The 17,597-nt window shown below is 39.5% G+C and overlaps 3 protein-coding genes across 4 annotated transcripts in view; 1 reads left to right on the forward strand and 2 right to left on the reverse strand.

The window, feature by feature from the left end:
- Window positions 1–17,597, reverse strand: part of LOC104088648 (putative disease resistance RPP13-like protein 1) — a 140,136-nt gene that overhangs the window by 18,920 nt on the left and 103,619 nt on the right. The gene's annotated exons all lie outside the window — the stretch shown is intronic.
- Window positions 1–17,597, reverse strand: part of LOC104092742 (putative disease resistance RPP13-like protein 1) — a 99,486-nt gene that overhangs the window by 15,277 nt on the left and 66,612 nt on the right. The window lies entirely within an intron of this gene.
- The window catches only part of LOC104108577 (uncharacterized), an 11,512-nt gene continuing 3,333 nt past the window's right edge, over window positions 9,419–17,597 (forward strand). The window contains exon 1 of the mRNA XM_070175519.1: window positions 9,419–11,022. Within this exon, the coding sequence (XP_070031620.1) occupies window positions 9,419–11,022 (1,604 nt within the window). The remainder of the gene's footprint in view (window positions 11,023–17,597) is intronic.

Below are 17,597 nucleotides of genomic sequence, written 5' to 3' on the forward strand. Positions count from 1 at the left end.
TCCTTATTCCTACACCCCTCACTTTGAACCTCCTATTGAAACTGAGAAACCATCCCAGAACGTGGAGCAGGATGAGATATTCAAGAAAGTGAAGAGTCTAGAGCAATCTTTGAAGAACATGCAAGGGATAGGAAGCCAAGTAAGTGTGGCTTACAAGGATTTATGCTTATTCCCTGATATCCAACTGCCCGTTGGGTTCAAGATGCCCAAGTTTGACCTGTACGATAGACATGGAGATCCCGTGACCCATTTGAGAGGCTTTTGCAGCAAGATGAGAGGCGCCGATGGGAAAGACGAATTATTAATGGCATATTTCAGTCAGAGTTTGAGTGGGGCGGCTTAAGAATGGTACACCCGCCAAGACGCTAGCAGGTGGTACACATGGGATGACTTGGCTTAAGCCTTTGCTCGGCACTTTCAGTACAATATAGACATTATCCCGGATCGCCTATCTTTGACCAAGGTAGAGAAGAAGCCCAGTGAGAGCTTTAGGGAATATGGTTTCAGATGGAGAGAACAAGCTACACGGGTCAATCCTCCAATGGAAGAAGGTGAGATGGTTGAGTACTTTCTTCAAGCCTTAGAACCTACTTACTTTGGCCATTTGATCTCAGCCATAGGTAAGTCCTTCAACGATATGGTAAAGATAGGAGGAATGGTGGAAGAGGGACTCAAGTCAAGCAAGATCATTAGTTACTCCGCCATAAAAGCAACCACACAGGTAATTCAAAGTGGCACCGGAAGCCTGTTAGGCAAAAAGAAGAAAGTTGATGTCCCTATGTTTGTCTCTGGATCAGGGCATGGCCCAAGGGGTTCGCCTCACCAATACACCCAACCTCGACCCCAACCTCCAGCCTACACCCAAGCTCCATATAATCCATCCCAATATTATTTCCCACCACAAGACCCGTAATATTCAGTCAGACCACCCCAATACCATGTTCACCATGCACAGTCATATGCACAACCCTCTCCTTACCCGCAATGGCGTGCTCCAACTCCACAAAATCCTTATCCACCCCCACAACCATACCGAAACCATACTGGTCCAAGCTTTCGACCAAGGCCAGATTATAGAAAAGAGAGGCAGCAGCATAAAGAAACCTTCACCCCTCTTGGAGAGTCGTATACCAGTTTATTTCAAAGGCTGAGGCAGTTGGACGTTTTGAGGACGATTGAGCCAAAGATACCAAATCCACCTCCAAGGAACCTCGATTATTCCCTTAGATGTGCATATTGTTCTGATGCCCCAGGGCACGACACAGAGAAGTGTTGGAATTTGAAGAGGGCGATCTAAGAGCTTATTGATACAAATCAAATTGTGGTCCAGATCCCGGAGGCACCAAACATCAACCAAAATCCTTTGTCGGGCCATGCAAAGACACATATGATCGAGATAGTTCATAGGGATGGGGAGCCCAAGAACTCTTCCAAGTCTGTCATGATGATCCTGGCTAGCGAGAGTAATCTAATTAAAGCTCCAGATTCTGTAGAAGCAATGCCCTTGACAGTTGAAATGGTGTCGGAGAAGCTAAGCGCTCTCAACGTGAAGCCATCTATATTGGTTGTGAAAGGGCCTCCGATTGATGTTGAAGCGAACCAGGAGAAGCAAAAAGTGGTCGTGCCAGGGGTCCCAGGCAAGCCTGTCATAATCGTGGAAGGGGCTCGTATTACCCCCGTTATTATTAAGCCAGTGACCCAGTTACCAATGGTTGACACAAAGGCCATCCCATGGAATTACAAACAGGTGATAGTAACATATAAAGGGAAAGAAGTAGAGAAAGAAGTCAATGAAATCGGAGGAATAACTCGTTCTGGGAGATGTTTTACCCAGAAGAACTGAGGAAAGCCAAGCCATTCAAGGACGACCACATCCCAGTAAAGAAGCCGGTCACCGAAGAATAGGCTGAAGAATTCTTGAAAAAGATGAAAATGCAAGACTATTCCATTGTAGAGCAGTTAAGGAAAACACCAGCTCAGATCTCCCTTTTGTCTTTGCTGATACATTCAGATGAACACCGCAAAGCCCTGATGAAGATTTTGAATGAGGCCCATGTTCCTGATAAGATCACGGTGAACCACTTGTAAAAGATTGCTAACAAGATTTTCGAAGCAAATAGGATCACTTTCTCAGATGATGAACTTCCTATAGAGGGTACAGAGCACAACCGAGCTCTTTATCTCATAGTGAAGTGCGAAGATTCTGCTATCTCAAGGGTACTGGTTGATAACGGTTCTAGTGCAAATATTTGCCCTTTGTCCACTTTGCAAAAGTTGAAGATCGGCATTGAAAGGATCCACATGAACAATGTATGTGTTCGAGGCTTTGATGGAGGAGGGAAAGATTCTGTCGGTGATATAATGCTCGAATTGTCAATAGTGCCAATTGAGTTCACTATGGAGTTTCAAGTGCTAGATGTGGCTGTCTCCTACAACTTGTTATTGGGCAGGCCCTGGATACATGCTGCCAAGGCAATCCTGTCTTCTCTGCATCAAATGGTAAAGTTCGAATGGGACAGGCAAGAAATAGTTGTGCACGGTGATGAGAACTTATTTGCTTATAATGACACAATTGTTCCATTTATTGAAGTTGAAGATGATAAAGGGCCTTGGGTGTACCAAACGTTCGAAACAGTGTCTGTCAAGAAGATTCCTGAAGGAGAATGCATTCCAGGTCCAAAGCTACCCTCCACGTCCGTCATGGTAGCAAATGAAATGTTGAAGAATGGTTTTGTGCCGGGCAAAGGCCTGGGTTTGTCTCTACAGGGTACTGCACATCCGGTGTGTCCACGCAAAAGATTCGGTACATTTGGTTTGGGATTCACTCTCACAGGGAAGGACATGAAAAAGGAAAAAAATTTGAAAAGAAAGGCATGGTCACTTCCTAAGCCTGTTCCACATATCTCCAAGTCTTTTGTCAAGCCAGGGGTCGCAAAACGCCCAATATCAGCAGCCCCAAAACCTGTGGTCGACTTTGATGAAGAGTTGATCAAAAGGTTCCAGAGTCTGTGTGATGAGGTTAATATGGTGGAAATCGGGGAAGGCTCCAGTAATGCCGATGTGCAGCTCGTTGGGCCAAATGTGAAGCTTAGCAATTGGAAAGCAACTCCCCTCCCCACTCGGAAGGAGTTTTGGTAGTTTGCTTTGTTTTCCTTTCTGTTATCTGGGTTATTCCAGGGTTGTAATCCAGATTTCTTATTTTTTGCTTGTTTTGATGTACAAACCCTTCTATCCTTTTATTTTCAATGAAATATAATTTCTCGTTTTCCATTATTCCTGATAGCGTTTCATTTTGGTTTTGTTTCTTTTTTCTGTACAGTTCTTTTTATGCTGGTTTCAATGACATGACATGCATGAGGAATTTTCAGCCAAATCTTAAAAGCCAATCTAATTCCGAAATAACAATCTGAGAAGTAGAGTGTCATGATGAAACAGAATATGATGAAGAAGCAGCATTTCAGGAAATCAGTAGAGAACTAAATCACTTCGAAGAAAAACCCAAGCCCAATCTGAATGAAACTGAAGCAATCAATTTAGGAGATCAAGATAATATCAGGGAAATCAAGATAAGTGTGCATCTCAAACCACACATTAAGGAAGAATAAATCAAAGCACTGTAGGAATATAAAGAAGTTTTTGCATGGTCGTATGACGACATGCCGGTTTTGAGCACTGATTTGGTAGTTCATAAATTGCTAACTGATCCGGCATTCCCTCCAGTCAAGCGAAAGTTAAGGAAATTCAAGACTGACATAAGTGTGAAGATCAAAGAAGAAATCACAAAGAAGCTTGACGCAAAGGTCATTCGAATATCCCACTTGGTTAGCTAATGTCGTGCCAGTACCAAAAAAAGATGGTAAGACCAGGGTCTGTGTTGATTATCGTGATCTCAATAAGGCAAGTCCAAAAGATAACTTTCCATTGCCAAACATCCATATTCTGATCGACAATTGTGCCAAGCATAAAATTGGGTCTTTTGTGTATTGCTACGCGGGATATCACCAGATCCTGATGGATGAGGAAGATGCAGAAAAGACAGCATTCATCACACCATGGGGGACATACTGCTACCGAGTAATGCCATTTGGTTTGAAGAATGCTGGGGCAACTTACATGAGGGCAATGACTACCATATTTCATGACATGATACACAAGGAAATTGAGGTTTATGTAGATGATGTGATCATAAAGTCAAAGAAGCAGTCCGACCACGTTGGAGACTTGAGAAAGTTTTTCCAAAGGCTCCACAGGTACAACCTCAAGCTCAATCCGGCAAAATGTGCATTTGGTGTCCCGTTCGGGAAACTATTGGGATTCGTAGTCAGTGGATGCGGTATTGATTTGGACCCATCAAAGATCAAAGCCATCAAAGAATTACCACCGCCAAAGAACAAAACCGAGGTGATGAGCCTTCTAGGAAGGTTAAACTACATCAGCAGGTTTATTGCTCAACTCACGACAACTTGTGAGCCCATCTTTAAGTTGCTGAAGAAGAATGTTGCGGTTAAGTGGAATGATAAGTGTAAGGAAGCATTTGGTAAGATTAAGAGTTACGTGTCAAACCCACCTATGCTGGTCCCGCCAGAACCTGGGAGACCTTTAATTCTCTATTTGACGGTATTGGATAATTCTTTCGGTTGTGTGTTGGGTCAACACGACATCACGGGCAAGAAAGAGCAAGCCATTTATTATCTCAGCAAGAAGTTCACTCCTTATGAGGTTAAGTATACTCTTCTTGAAAGGACATGTTGCGCCCTGACTTGGGTGGCACAAAAGTTGAAGCATTATCTGTCATTCTACACTACTTACCTCATTTCTCGCATGGATCCTCTAAAGTATATCTTTCAGAAGCCTATGCCTACAGGAAGATTGGCAAAGTGGCAGATTTTACTCACAGAGTTTGACATCATCTATGTGACTCGGACCGCGATGAAAGCCCAAGCCCTGGCCGATCATTTGGCCGAGAATCCGGTGGATGAAGAATATGAGCCACTGAAGACTTATTTTCCTGATGAAGGAGTGATGTATGTTGACGAGGCTGATCATGATGAAAAACCAAGTTGGAAACTTTTCTTTGATTGAGCTGCTAATATGAAAGGTGTCGGAATATGGGCTGTACTCATTTCTGAAACAAGGCATCACTACCCCGTAACAGCTCAGCTTCGATTTTATTGCACTAACAACATGGCTGAATACGAGGCATGCATTTTGAGTTTGAGACTATCTATAGACATGGGAGTTCAGGAAATATTGGTTTTGGGAGATTCAGATTTGTTGGTTCACCAGATTCAGGGAGAATGGGAGACTCGGGATTAGAAGCTCAAACCGTATCGACAGTGTCTGCATGATCTTTGTCAACGATTCAGTTCAGTAGAATTCAGGCATATTCCCAGGATTCATAATGAGATTGCCGACGCTTTGGCTACTCTAGAGTTAATGTTACACCATCCGGATAAGACTTATGTCGACCCTCTGTAAGCATGTAATTTTTGACCCGCGTAACTTTTAAAAGGAATATTTCAAAAAAAAAATTGTTTATTTTTATTTTTAATAGGATTTCAGTCAACTTTTAGTTTTAATTTTTTAACATATGTTTGAAAATACAAAAATAGTTTCATGTCATAATATAGATATTTTAATTAATTAGGATTGATTTTACATTTTTATGGTATGACATTTTTGGAAAAGAAATTAAAATTTTAGCTTTGTAGAGTTAAAGGGCCACCTTTAAAGGCAAATTTGGCCCAAACTTGAGCCCAATTTCTGACAGCCCACTCCTCCTTTCAGCCCATTTACCCATTCCCTAACCCACAACCCTTTTATAATAAAAAAAACCTAAATCCCTAAAGGAAGAGAGGAAAAAAAACCACAATAGAGACGGTCTCCCTCTTTTTGGACAAAACTTCCCCTCTCCTTCGACACCATTCCTAGCAGCCCGCTTCTCCATGGTCACTCTCTCACCAACACACTGATCTCTTCTCTCACACATTCACATACACACGTAATTCAGGGAGTTAAAGGGAAAAATCAGAAGCACACACGAAATGGTTGAAACAAGAGAACTGAGCAACTGGAATTTTGAATTGAGATATGAAAGCTAATTCTCTTTCCTGGGTTTTTCAAAAGAGATGTGGAATCCAAACTTATTGCTGCTTTTCTCCATTTGAGTTGTTGAGCTTCTTCTTAAAGTTTTTTTTTAACCTTTATTTGGTCCAGCTTTTATTGTTTCCGCTGCTGTCGAGGTAATTTTCTTCCTTAAATTATGCTTCTGTTTGATTTTGATGTCATGAAATTATAAGAATATGTATGCTTTGAACTTGAATTGAGATCTGTGAGTGTTTGTTATTGAATAGGCGTTAATGTTACATTTCGCTTTGAATCTAAGATGATTCGGTCACTATATTCCATATGCTTGCTTTGAATATGTCAGATTTCTATCGAAGTATGCTAATTAGTGACTAAAGAGCTTTTTGTATTTTGAAATCAGTTGTGTTAGAAGTCACATTTTGCAGATCTAATTACTGTTCAAACTGTTTGGTTAATTAAATTCTGGGAACACTTATGGAACCAACTGAAGTTCATGTATAAAAGTGTCAATATAAAGGGCAGAGTTTAAGAATTGGTCATTTATGACATGTATGGTTTGTAATATTAATTTCAATTGTTGAAACATCAAATCTGTAGCCATTTAGTTGTAATTTGAGATTTCCTCCATAATTTGAGATTTCCTCCATATGAGTAGTTCATTCTTTAATTCATGAGTACTTTGTTTGATGAAAATGGTTCAAATTAGTATTGTAAATGTTAAGTAAATGTACATTTTCATCACAGGTGATTAGAGACAAAAGAAATTCAATGTTTGGACATGCTAGGCCTCAATAGGGGCCAAAATTGAGTTACTTGGGTCACCGCCCAATACGTTGAATTAACTTAAAGAGTCAAATGGACTCTGAAACTCATTAGGTCGCTGTTGTTCATGAGTGGCCTCAGTCATGCACCAAACATGTTAATCAATATTACTAATAAAATAGTAGTGCGGCAGTTGTTTGTCAAACGCCTTGTTAGGTCCAAACATAGTTACCTCAACCGATTGCCCATTTCACTACCCAACAGCAACAACTCTACTAGCTTAATCAATTTTGTAGTTTGGTCACAATAAATCGTTCTTAAACCTTCATGCTTGATCTCAAACTTAGGAAAATAATCACTCATGAACCTCGTAGCTTGCTTTAGGAGCGATTAATATAAATTATCGTGGCCATGGGTACGGTTCCCGTGGCGTGGTCACGATACGTAATCTCCAATTCGGGTGTGCATTTCATGTGGCCCGATCATAACTTCAAACAATAATAAAAATAAGCATGTCGTAAATCGCGGGTGCATTTCATGTGGCGCGGTTTGCGATGTGTGCCAAAATGACAAGTGTACTACATCGTGACTTGTTCTAGAAATAAATTTCATAAATATTAAAAGCGGTATAGAAACGGTAATGCACAATAGATTTTAAAACATGTAATAAATCAGATAATTAGGCCAAATATTAATTGTTGAGCGACCGTGCTAAAACCACGGAACTCGGGAGTGCCTCACACCTTCTCCCGGGTTAACAGAATTCCTTACCCGGTCTTCTGTATTCGCGGACCATAAATAGAGTCAAATTTCTTCGATTTGGGATTTTAAAATAAACCGGTGACTTGGGACACCATAAATTATTCCAAGTGGCGACTCTGAAATAAATAAATAATTCCATTTCGATTAATGTCACTTAATTTGGAAAAATTCCCTTATCCCCTATCCCCCTGCGGGAAAAAGGAGGTGTGACAGCTCTGGCGACTCTGCTGGGGATCGAACCTAGAATCTCTGGTTCAGGGTTCATAATTCGAGCTTAGAATAGCTGTTATGATTGGCTTTCATGATTGTCTGATTTTTACGTGTTTGAGCCTAATGTGCTAAATGCCGCTTTTTTTTACCGCTTTGATATTGTGTGAATTGTATATAAATTGCTCTGAAGCCCTTCTTCTCTCTGAGTCTTCTAAATCTTCTGGGAAGCGTACGCTTCGCATGGCTTCTTTTCTGTTAGAGTCATATCTTAATTTTAGAACGAGGTTCGGACAAGTTGCAAAGCCGGTAAAGCTTCTGGATTCCCGGTACGCTGCCCCCCCGGCTCGAGTTGTCCGCTCGGGTAAGCCAGGTCTAGAACAATACACCCAGGATTTAAATTTAGAATAACATAGCCTCATACCGGATCCCTATTAGGAACGTTTGTTTGCATCACGTGCATTTGACTTTGGGACTCAACACAGGGGTTGGGTCTGTCAAGGACAGGTGTACCCAAATTAAAAGACCATCCTGATGCATTTTAAGTGCTACTTGTGTATTCATTTATTTCGGCTTGCATGTTGACTGGCTGCTAGCATATGGAAAGAAAATCAAAAAAAGAAAGGAAAAAGAAAATGAAAAAGAAAAAATAACAAGAGTGAGGTAGGTATTTTAAAAAAAAACATTTCGAAACTCTGCCAAAAATTTGAAAAAAAAAGGAGAGAAAATAAGCCAATGTTATAAAAATTCAGGTTTCCTTGTTCCGTCAAAACTGGCAGAACTACGCGGTCTGATTCTCACCGGATGTGAGATACGTAGGCAAACCTCATCGGTTCCGGCCCACAATTTTCAAAAAATCCAAAAATATTTTTCTTTACCTCCTCTTTAGAAAGTCTTTCTTTTAGACCACAATTCTCAAAAAAAAAATCGAAAAATATTTTTCTTTACTTCCTTCTTTAGAAAGCCATTCCTTTAGACCCCAATTTTTTTTAAAAAAATACAAAAACATTTTCTTCTTAATTTCTTCCCAAAATCCAAAAATATTTTCATTCTTCTTTCGAAAATTGAAAAGAAAATTCAAGATTCAAAAATATTTTCTTTTTTTTTCTTTAGATGTATTTCTTTCATAAATTCAAAATAAAAGTCCATAAATCCAAAAATATTTCCTTTCTTTATTTTTAGAAGTTTTTCTTTCGAAATTCCGAAAAAGAAAAATCAAAATTCAAAATTCAAAAAAAAATATTTTCTTTCTTCTTTAGAAGTCTTTCTTTTCAAAAATTAAAAAAAAAAAAATCAAAATCCAAAAATATTTTCTTTCTTCTTTATAAGTCTTTCTTTCGGAAATTAGAAAAAAAAAATAGTTAGTTTATTTTCTTTATTCTTAATCTTCCCGAACTACGCACGATCTGATTCATGTTCCCACATGATACGTAGGCAACCCACATCAGGTTCGATCGACCAAAAACAAAAATGAAAAAAAAATGATGATAATAATAAGGACCGACTGAGTCCATTCTAACGTGTCTCTTGTTTTGAATTGTAAAGAAAGATTGAGGTGGTCGGTTTGTAGTAAGTTGGCAACACAATATCCAAGGGAAAAATGCCATTGACAACTGGCATCGAAGCTGTTACAAGTGCTCAAGAGACTCAGGGTCAGAGGGTTCTACAGGAGTCTACTGTGGTTGAGGAAAATAGAGTACTGAAGCAGCAAATGACTGAAATGTGTCAAGCATGGGCCAATGGCCAAGGACCGCCTTTTTCTATTCATGGTTTCCCAGAGTCCACATCCATTTTGACTACTACCATTCCGGTCTCATTGCCCGATCAATCCTATCCACCTGGGTTCAGTCTTTATCCAAACTGTATGACTACAACTGAAACTTCTGTTGCGCACTCCCAAAGTGTGCCATTGACAACCAATCAGACAACCACTACTGTTATACCCGTCTTCACCATCCCACAACCGACGGTGGTGCAAAAGAAAACTCACGAGTCACAATTTGCTACCCAGCAAGAACAATACCATTCTCCTGAGTACCACTCGTACCTATTTGATCTTCCTGCAAAGATTGAGAATCCTACCCGTAAGATGCCACAAGAAGAAATGACCCAAAGAATGAAAAGCTTAGAACAGCAGTTGAAAAATATGCAAGGGTTGGCAGGTAAGAAGAGTGTTGCCTTCAAGGATTTATGTATGTTCCCCGATGTTCGTTTGCCACTTGGTTTCAATATCCCCAAATTTGAAAAGTATGATGGACACGGCGACCCTATAGCTCACTTGAAAAGGTATTGCAATCAGCTAAGAGGTGCAGGAAGAAATGAAGAATTGCTAATGGCTTATTTTGGGGAAAGCTTGACAGGGGTGGCCTCTGAATGGTTTATTGATCAAGACACCTCTCACTGGCATGTCTGGGATGACATGGCCTGGGCCTTCGTCAGACAATTCCAGTACAATGTCGACATCGCCACAGACCGCAATTCCCTTTCTAACTTGAAGAAGAAACCAACTGAAAGTTTTAGGGAATATGCCATTAAATGGAGGGAGCAAGCGGCTAGAGTTAAGCCACCCATGGATGACCACGAGCTAATCACTGTCTTCCTTCAGGCTCAAGAGCCAGATTATTTCCAAAACATGATGTCCACAGTGGGAAAATCCTTCTCGGAAGCAATCAAAATTGGGGAAATGGTTGAGAATGGCCATAAGACAGGCAAAATTATAAGTCAAGCAGTTCTCAAAGCTGCAACTCAGGCTGTAAAGATTGAATCTGATAATTTTAGTGACACGAATGAGAAGGATGAAGAAACCATGGTGACAATAAGGTCGAGAAGAGGTCCTAGGAGAATATCTCGAAGGTATGAGCAGCCTCATCAGGTTTCCGATGATTCCCCTGAGCACTACTATCCACCTCAGAACCCACAATACTCTATTGCTCCATTTCAGTATGTTGTCCAGCCACCAAGACACCCCAGAAGGCGAGCACCAGCACCGCAAAATCTCCACCAGTCTCCACAAAATTTTCAAATGCCCTATAACCCACAACGGAGCCAGGGGTATAGAGGGGAACAAAGGTTGAAAGATAATTTTACACCAATAGGAGAGTCCTATGCAAATGTGTTTGAGAAATTAAAGCATTATGACATGATTGCACCTATTCCTCCAAATCATGTGAACCCACATGCAAGAAACTTTGACCCTTCTAAAAGGTGTGAATACCATTCCAATGCCCATGGGCACAATGTTGAAAGTTGTCGGGATTTGAAAAGAGAAATAGAAAGGATGATCCAGGAAAAACTGATTGTGATCCAAGATAATGACACCCAGAATATCACGCAGAATCCTTTACATGCACATGATGATGCACACTTTGTGGGGATGATGTGTGGTGACATGGAGTATGAGAATCCTCTCGGGAATTTGCCGACTGAAATTGGAGAAGGCCATGGTGATTCTGATGAGCAAATTTGTGGCTAAATGTCAAGCTTAGCAATTGAAAAGTCATTCCCTCCTCACTAGGAAGGAATCTTGGTAGCTTGTTTTGATGTTTTTTCTATTATCTGGGTTATTCCAGGGTGTGATCCAGATTTTATTTGTTTTATTGAGTCAAACCCTTCTATCCCTCTATTTTGTTTGTGTGAGTCTTGTTTGTCCGTTTTGTTGCTATTTTCATTAGCCGGGTTATTTTAGGATCGTAACTCGGATTTCAGTTTGTTTGTCTTATTGTCAAATCCTTCTATCCGTTATTCAATGAAATACAGTTTGTCCTTGTTTCATTCTATGCTTAGTTCTTTCGCCGCTAGTTCTAGTGACATGACATGCATGCGGAACTTTTGGCCAGATCTTAGAAAACTGATTTAAGCTTGAATTAGATAAATGAGAAAAAGGAACTTTTGAGGATGAATAAAGAGTTTAAACACTTTGGAATTAAGCTCGAATAAAATGACCCGTGGAGGTTAATGATCTTTACCTTCAAATCATTATGAAGGTCGGGTTTGAGGAAGAATCAATTGAAGTTTATTGGAAAGTTTGACATTAAGGGATGGAAAGTGTTTTTCGACCACGACAAACCAAGAAGACAAACATGGTTATCAATGTTGTGACCGCAAAAGATAATATGTTTGGCGTTCTCGAGGCTGGGAGGCCCTTTTTGTGCTACCTAAACACTTTATACCCTTTGTTACTCCTTTTGAGCATGTGTTATTTTCTTCGACCACCCTCTTTTGGAATCAAGTTTAGAGTTAAAAGTCCAAAAAAAAAAAAAAGAGTCCATGCCCAAAGAGTACAAACTTGGGTAACTCTTAGAAAGTACAAGTAAAAAAAAGAAGAAGAAAAGAACAGTCAAAAAGCTCATGCCCCCAGAAAATAGAAGTTGGGCAACTTGTTTTGAAAAAAAAAAAGAAAAAAAAACAGAAAAAGAAAAAAAAGAGTAGAAAGAAAGATGAAAAATAATAGTTAGGTCAGATGTTTGAACTACGTTAGACCTGATTCTTTAAAAAAAAAGATACGTAGGCAGCTTTATACGGTTCGGTCCAGCCAAATAAGAATTCAAAAAAAAAAAATCCAAAAATTCCCAATATCTAAAACTGGGGAAAAGATTTTATTTCACTTTTAAAAGAGTCGATTCCAAGAGTTGTAAAGTGTACAATCCATCATATTGAGTCTACTTAGAGCCTCCATGCCGACCCATCTTTCCAACCCTATCCAAAAATCTTCCAAATAAAGACCTACCGATATGCCTTCAAGAATGCCAAGAAACGCATGCAAAGAGCAGCAGTTGTCACACGACATAGGACACTGTCAAGTTGCTCATACAAGAAAGCAAAAGAAAAAGAAAAATAAAGAAGAAAAAATGAGAGAGTCTTACTAGTGAAAACCCTCACGGGCACTGTAAGACGACGGTAAGCATAGATGAATAAATGAGAGAGACTTGTCGGTAAAAACCCCTCGGGGCACCACTAGTCGAAAGTGAGTCATGAAGTTGATGCAAAGAATTGGCACAAACAAGCCTGACTTCAAATGTCATAGGAATGGTAAAAGGAAAGATTTGATCAGTTTGGAAGATCAGGCCGCTAAGTCCAAAATGTATGTCATGATCATAAAAGCTAGCTGCCCCCCTCCCCCCACAAAAAAAATAAAAAAATAAAAAAATAAAAAATCTTCCTCCTTTCCTTCCCGACAGGGGTATTTCTTGTTAATATTGTTTCTTCGCATCATTGTGTCATTCGCTCTGAGTCAGTCCTTGTCAAAACAAGCAGGAAAAGATTTCAAAATCTGCTACCAGCTTTTCAGTTGCACAAGGTAAATTTGGCCAGCACACTCAGTTGTTACAGTCAACATTGAGGATTCATGCAAAGGCTTCCCCCCAAAAGACTATTATCAACCTATTCGGGTAAAGCAAGCAAAGATAACCTCAAGGTTAATCAGAGATTCTCTGAAGTACCGAACAATGACTATGAAGAGTGCACATCGTGCAAAAGGCTCTTACCAGTTATGATTCTCTCTGATGGATAAATTGCTTCAAAAGCAAAGCCATTCAAGATATCAGAAAGGTTATCCAAGAAAAGAAAACTCTTTTTGAGATAAGGCTGACTGAGCCACAAATACAAATGGTGCTGGGTGTGAAATAATCATGGTTGATACAGAAAGTAAAAGTCCCTTGTAAGGAAAAATAGAGTCTCCCAGCAGTGCAACCAACTACCAATGCAGTCAGTCTTCCAAAAGTGGTATGATCACAAAGTCAAGCCACCCAAGACTCAAGGCCGCAAACCGACCACCACTTTTAAAACTGACAAAATTTTCTTTGTTTGAAACAGGAACAAAGCAATGCAAGGAATTTGGGTTTTCAAAAAAAAAAAAAGAAAGGAAAGAAAAAGAAAAAAAAGAAGAGAAGAGCCGACAAAAGGGAAGTTTCTCAAATCTTTGCCTTTATTTGTCTTGCTAGTGTGCATAAAATATTGCCATTGCTCTTCACATTTTTCCTCCTAGAATCGAAATCTTAGTCTGATGAATCTTTCTCCTAAGATAAGAAAACCTAGTCTGATGAATTTTCTCCTAGGATAAAAATATCTTAGTCTGATGAATCTTTCTCCTAAGATAACAAAAAAAGACCTAGTCTGATGAACTTTCTCCTAGGATCAAAGTCTTAGTCTGATGAATCATTCTCCTAAGATAGAAAACCTAATCTGATGAATTTTCTCCTAGGATAAACGTCTTAGTCTGATGAATCTTTCTCCTAAGATAACAAAAAAAAAGGGACCTAGTCTGATGAATCTTTCTCCTAAGATAACAAAAAAAGGGGACCTAGTCTGATGAACTTTCTCCTAGGATCAAAAACCTAGTCTGATGAATTTTCTCCTAGGATAAACATCTTAGTCTGATGAATCTTTCTCCTAAGATAACAAAAAGACCTAGTCTGATGAACTTTCTCCTAGGATCGAAGTCTTAGTCTGATGAATCACTCTCCTAAGATAGAAAACCTAGTCTGATGAATTTTCTCCTAGGATAAACGTCTTAGTCTTATGAATCTTTCTCCTAAGATAACAAAAAAGGACCTAGTCTGATGAACTTTCTCCTAGGATCAAAATCTTAGTCTCATGAATCTTTCTCCTAAGATAGAAAACCTAGTCTGATGAATTTTCTCCTAGGATAAACGTCTTAGTCTGATGAATCTTTCTCCTAAGATAGAAAACCTAGTCTGATGAACTTTCTCCTAGGATAGAAGTCTTAGTCTGATTAATCTTTCTCCTAAGATACCAAAAAAAAAAAGACCTAGTATGATGAATTTTCTCCTAGGATAATAAGTTTAAAAAAGGGAAGTCTGAAAGAAAAAAAAAACAAAGGTCAACTTTTAGTTTTCTTGAGTCATCAATCTTTAGTTTTCTTGAAATCAGGGGTCCCGCCTGGAGAATAGGGTCAGTTTTTAGTTTAGTCAAGCTTAATTTATAGTTTTCTGCAAGCTCAATCTCAAATTTAGGAGACGCACTTCCTAGTTTGGGTTTTTCAGATGTTTATTTCTTTAGGAGACACACATCCTAGTCGAGTCTTCAATTTTGCTCTCATCATTGCATCCTTCATCAATATCATAGGTAATTCATAGTTCTGCTAATAACTCACAGATCTTCCTAGTGTAAACTGGGGCAGAAAAAGTTTCTTTTGTTGTTTCCGTTTTGTTGTAGTTGCAGGCGCCCACCTGGAGAACGAGAGAATTAATTTCAAGTTTCAAAGTCATCAGGCACCCACCTGGAGAATGAGGGAATTTGTTTTAATTTTCAAGTCATTTGCAGGCGCCCACCTGGAGAACGAGGGAATTCATTTCAGTTTTAAGTCATCAGGCGCCCACCTGGAGAACGAGGGAATTTATTTTAGATTTAAGTCAACATCAGGCTTCTGTTTTAAGTCAGCACAGGCGCCCACCTGGAGAATGAGGGAATTTATTTCAAGTTTTTAAGTCAGCAGGCGCCCACCTGGAGAACGAGGGAATTCATTTCAAGTTTTAAGTTAGCAACACGCGCCCACCTGGAAAACGAGGGAATTTATTTCATGTTTTAAGTCAGCATCAGGCGCCCACCTGGAGAATGAGGGAATTTATTTCAAATTTTAAGTTAGTATCAGGCGCCCACCTGGAGAACGAGGGAATTCATTTCAAGTTTTAAGTTAGCATCAGGTGCCCACCTGGAGAACGAGGGAATTCATTTCAAGTTTTAGGTTAGCAGCAGGCGCCCACCTGGAAAACGAGGGAATTCATTTTATGTTTTAAGTCAGCATCAGGCGCCCACCTGGAGAATGAGGGAATTTATTTCAAGTTTTAAGTTAGCATCAGGCGCCCACCTGGAGAACGAGGGAATTCATTTCAAGTTTTAAGTCAGCATCAGGCGCCCACCTGGAGAAAGAGGGAATTCATTTCAAGTTTTAAGTCAACATTAGGCGCCCACCTGGAGAATGAGGAAATTCATTTGTGTTTTAAGTCAGCACAGGCGCCCACCTGGAGAATGGCGGAATTTATTTCAAGTTTTTAAGTCAGCAGGCGCCCACCTGGAGAATAAGGGAATTCATTTCTGTTTTAAGTCAGGCGCCCACCTGGAGAATGGAGGAATTTATTTCAAGTTTTTTAAGTCAGCAGGCGCCCACCTGGAGAATGAGGGAATTTATTTCGAGTTTTAAGTCATCAGGTGCCCACCTAGAGAACGAGGGAAGTCATTTAAGAATTCAATTCAAGTTAGAAGTAGTAGAAGCTCGCCTCAAGAATGCGAGCTGACAGTCCGAGATGACCAAATGAAGAAGTCTCAATCCAGAATAAAAGAAAAAAAAGAAAAAAGAGAAGTGAATCCAAAATGCATAAGCCGATGAAAGACATGAACTGCTCAAGACATGGATGAATACACGAGCACCGCATGTCCGGTCTTGATCCGAAGAAGCTGTAGAAGAATGAATCAGCACCTGCAGTTAGCAAGCAGCAAGGTTCAAATCAAAAGTCTGCATGAAGAACCATTCAAGCCTCAAGATCAAGCTTCAGAAGACTTATAGATAGGAATCTTGTAACTCATAGCTGACAGGCTTAGTTAGTCTTCTTTATTTTTTTATTTTGATGTAATAACAGGACCGCGGACCGGAACCTCGACGGAACGGTATCTCACTCGACTCTCTCATCCTCTCCACACACTCCATTACTTTATTCACCTCTGAACTACACGTGACCTGATTCCTTTAAAGCCAAGGATATGTAGGCAGCTCAAATACCAGGGCTCGGTAACAATCTTTTATCCGTCTTTGTTTCGTTTTGAATAAGCGTCGGGTCATAAATCAATTACGTTGCTTATTATTCTTTGCTCCAAAAACTCTTCGTGTTTCCAAGCAAAGAGGGGCAGCTGTAAGCATGTAATTTTTGACCCGCGTAACTTTTAAAAGGAATATTTCAAAAAAAAATTGTTTATTTTTATTTTTAATAGGATTTCAGTCAACTTTTAGTTTTAATTTTTTAACATATGTTTGAAAATACAAAAATAGTTTCATGTCATAATATAGATATTTTAATTAATTAGGATTGATTTTACATTTTTATGGTATGACATTTTTGGAAAAGAAATTAAAATTTTAGCTTTGTAGAGTTAAAGGGCCACCTTTAAAGGCAAATTTGGCCCAAACTTGAGCCCAATTTCTGACAGCCCACTCCTCCTTTCAGCCCATTTACCCATTCCCTAACCCACAACCCTTTTATAATAAAAAAAACCTAAATCCCTAAAGGAAGAGAGGAAAAAAAACCACAATAGAGACGGTCTCCCTCTTTTTGGACAAAACTTCCCCTCTCCTTCGACACCATTCCTAGCAGCCCGCTTCTCCATGGTCACTCTCTCACCAACACACTGATCTCTTCTCTCACACATTCACATACACACGTAATTCAGGGAGTTAAAGGGAAAAATCAGAAGCACACACGAAATGGTTGAAACAAGAGAACTGAGCAACTGGAATTTTGAATTGAGATATGAAAGCTAATTCTCTTTCCTGGGTTTTTCAAAAGAGATGTGGAATCCAAACTTATTGCTGCTTTTCTCCATTTGAGTTGTTGAGCTTCTTCTTAAAGTTTTTTTTTAACCTTTATTTGGTCCAGCTTTTATTGTTTCCGCTGCTGTCGAGGTAATTTTCTTCCTTAAATTATGCTTCTGTTTGATTTTGATGTCATGAAATTATAAGAATATGTATGCTTTGAACTTGAATTGAGATCTGTGAGTGTTTGTTATTGAATAGGCGTTAATGTTACATTTCGCTTTGAATCTAAGATGAT

The sequence above is a fragment of the Nicotiana tomentosiformis genome, chromosome 1, assembly GCF_000390325.3.
Source record: "Nicotiana tomentosiformis chromosome 1, ASM39032v3, whole genome shotgun sequence".
In the NCBI taxonomy this organism is placed as follows: Eukaryota; Viridiplantae; Streptophyta; class Magnoliopsida; order Solanales; family Solanaceae; genus Nicotiana; species Nicotiana tomentosiformis.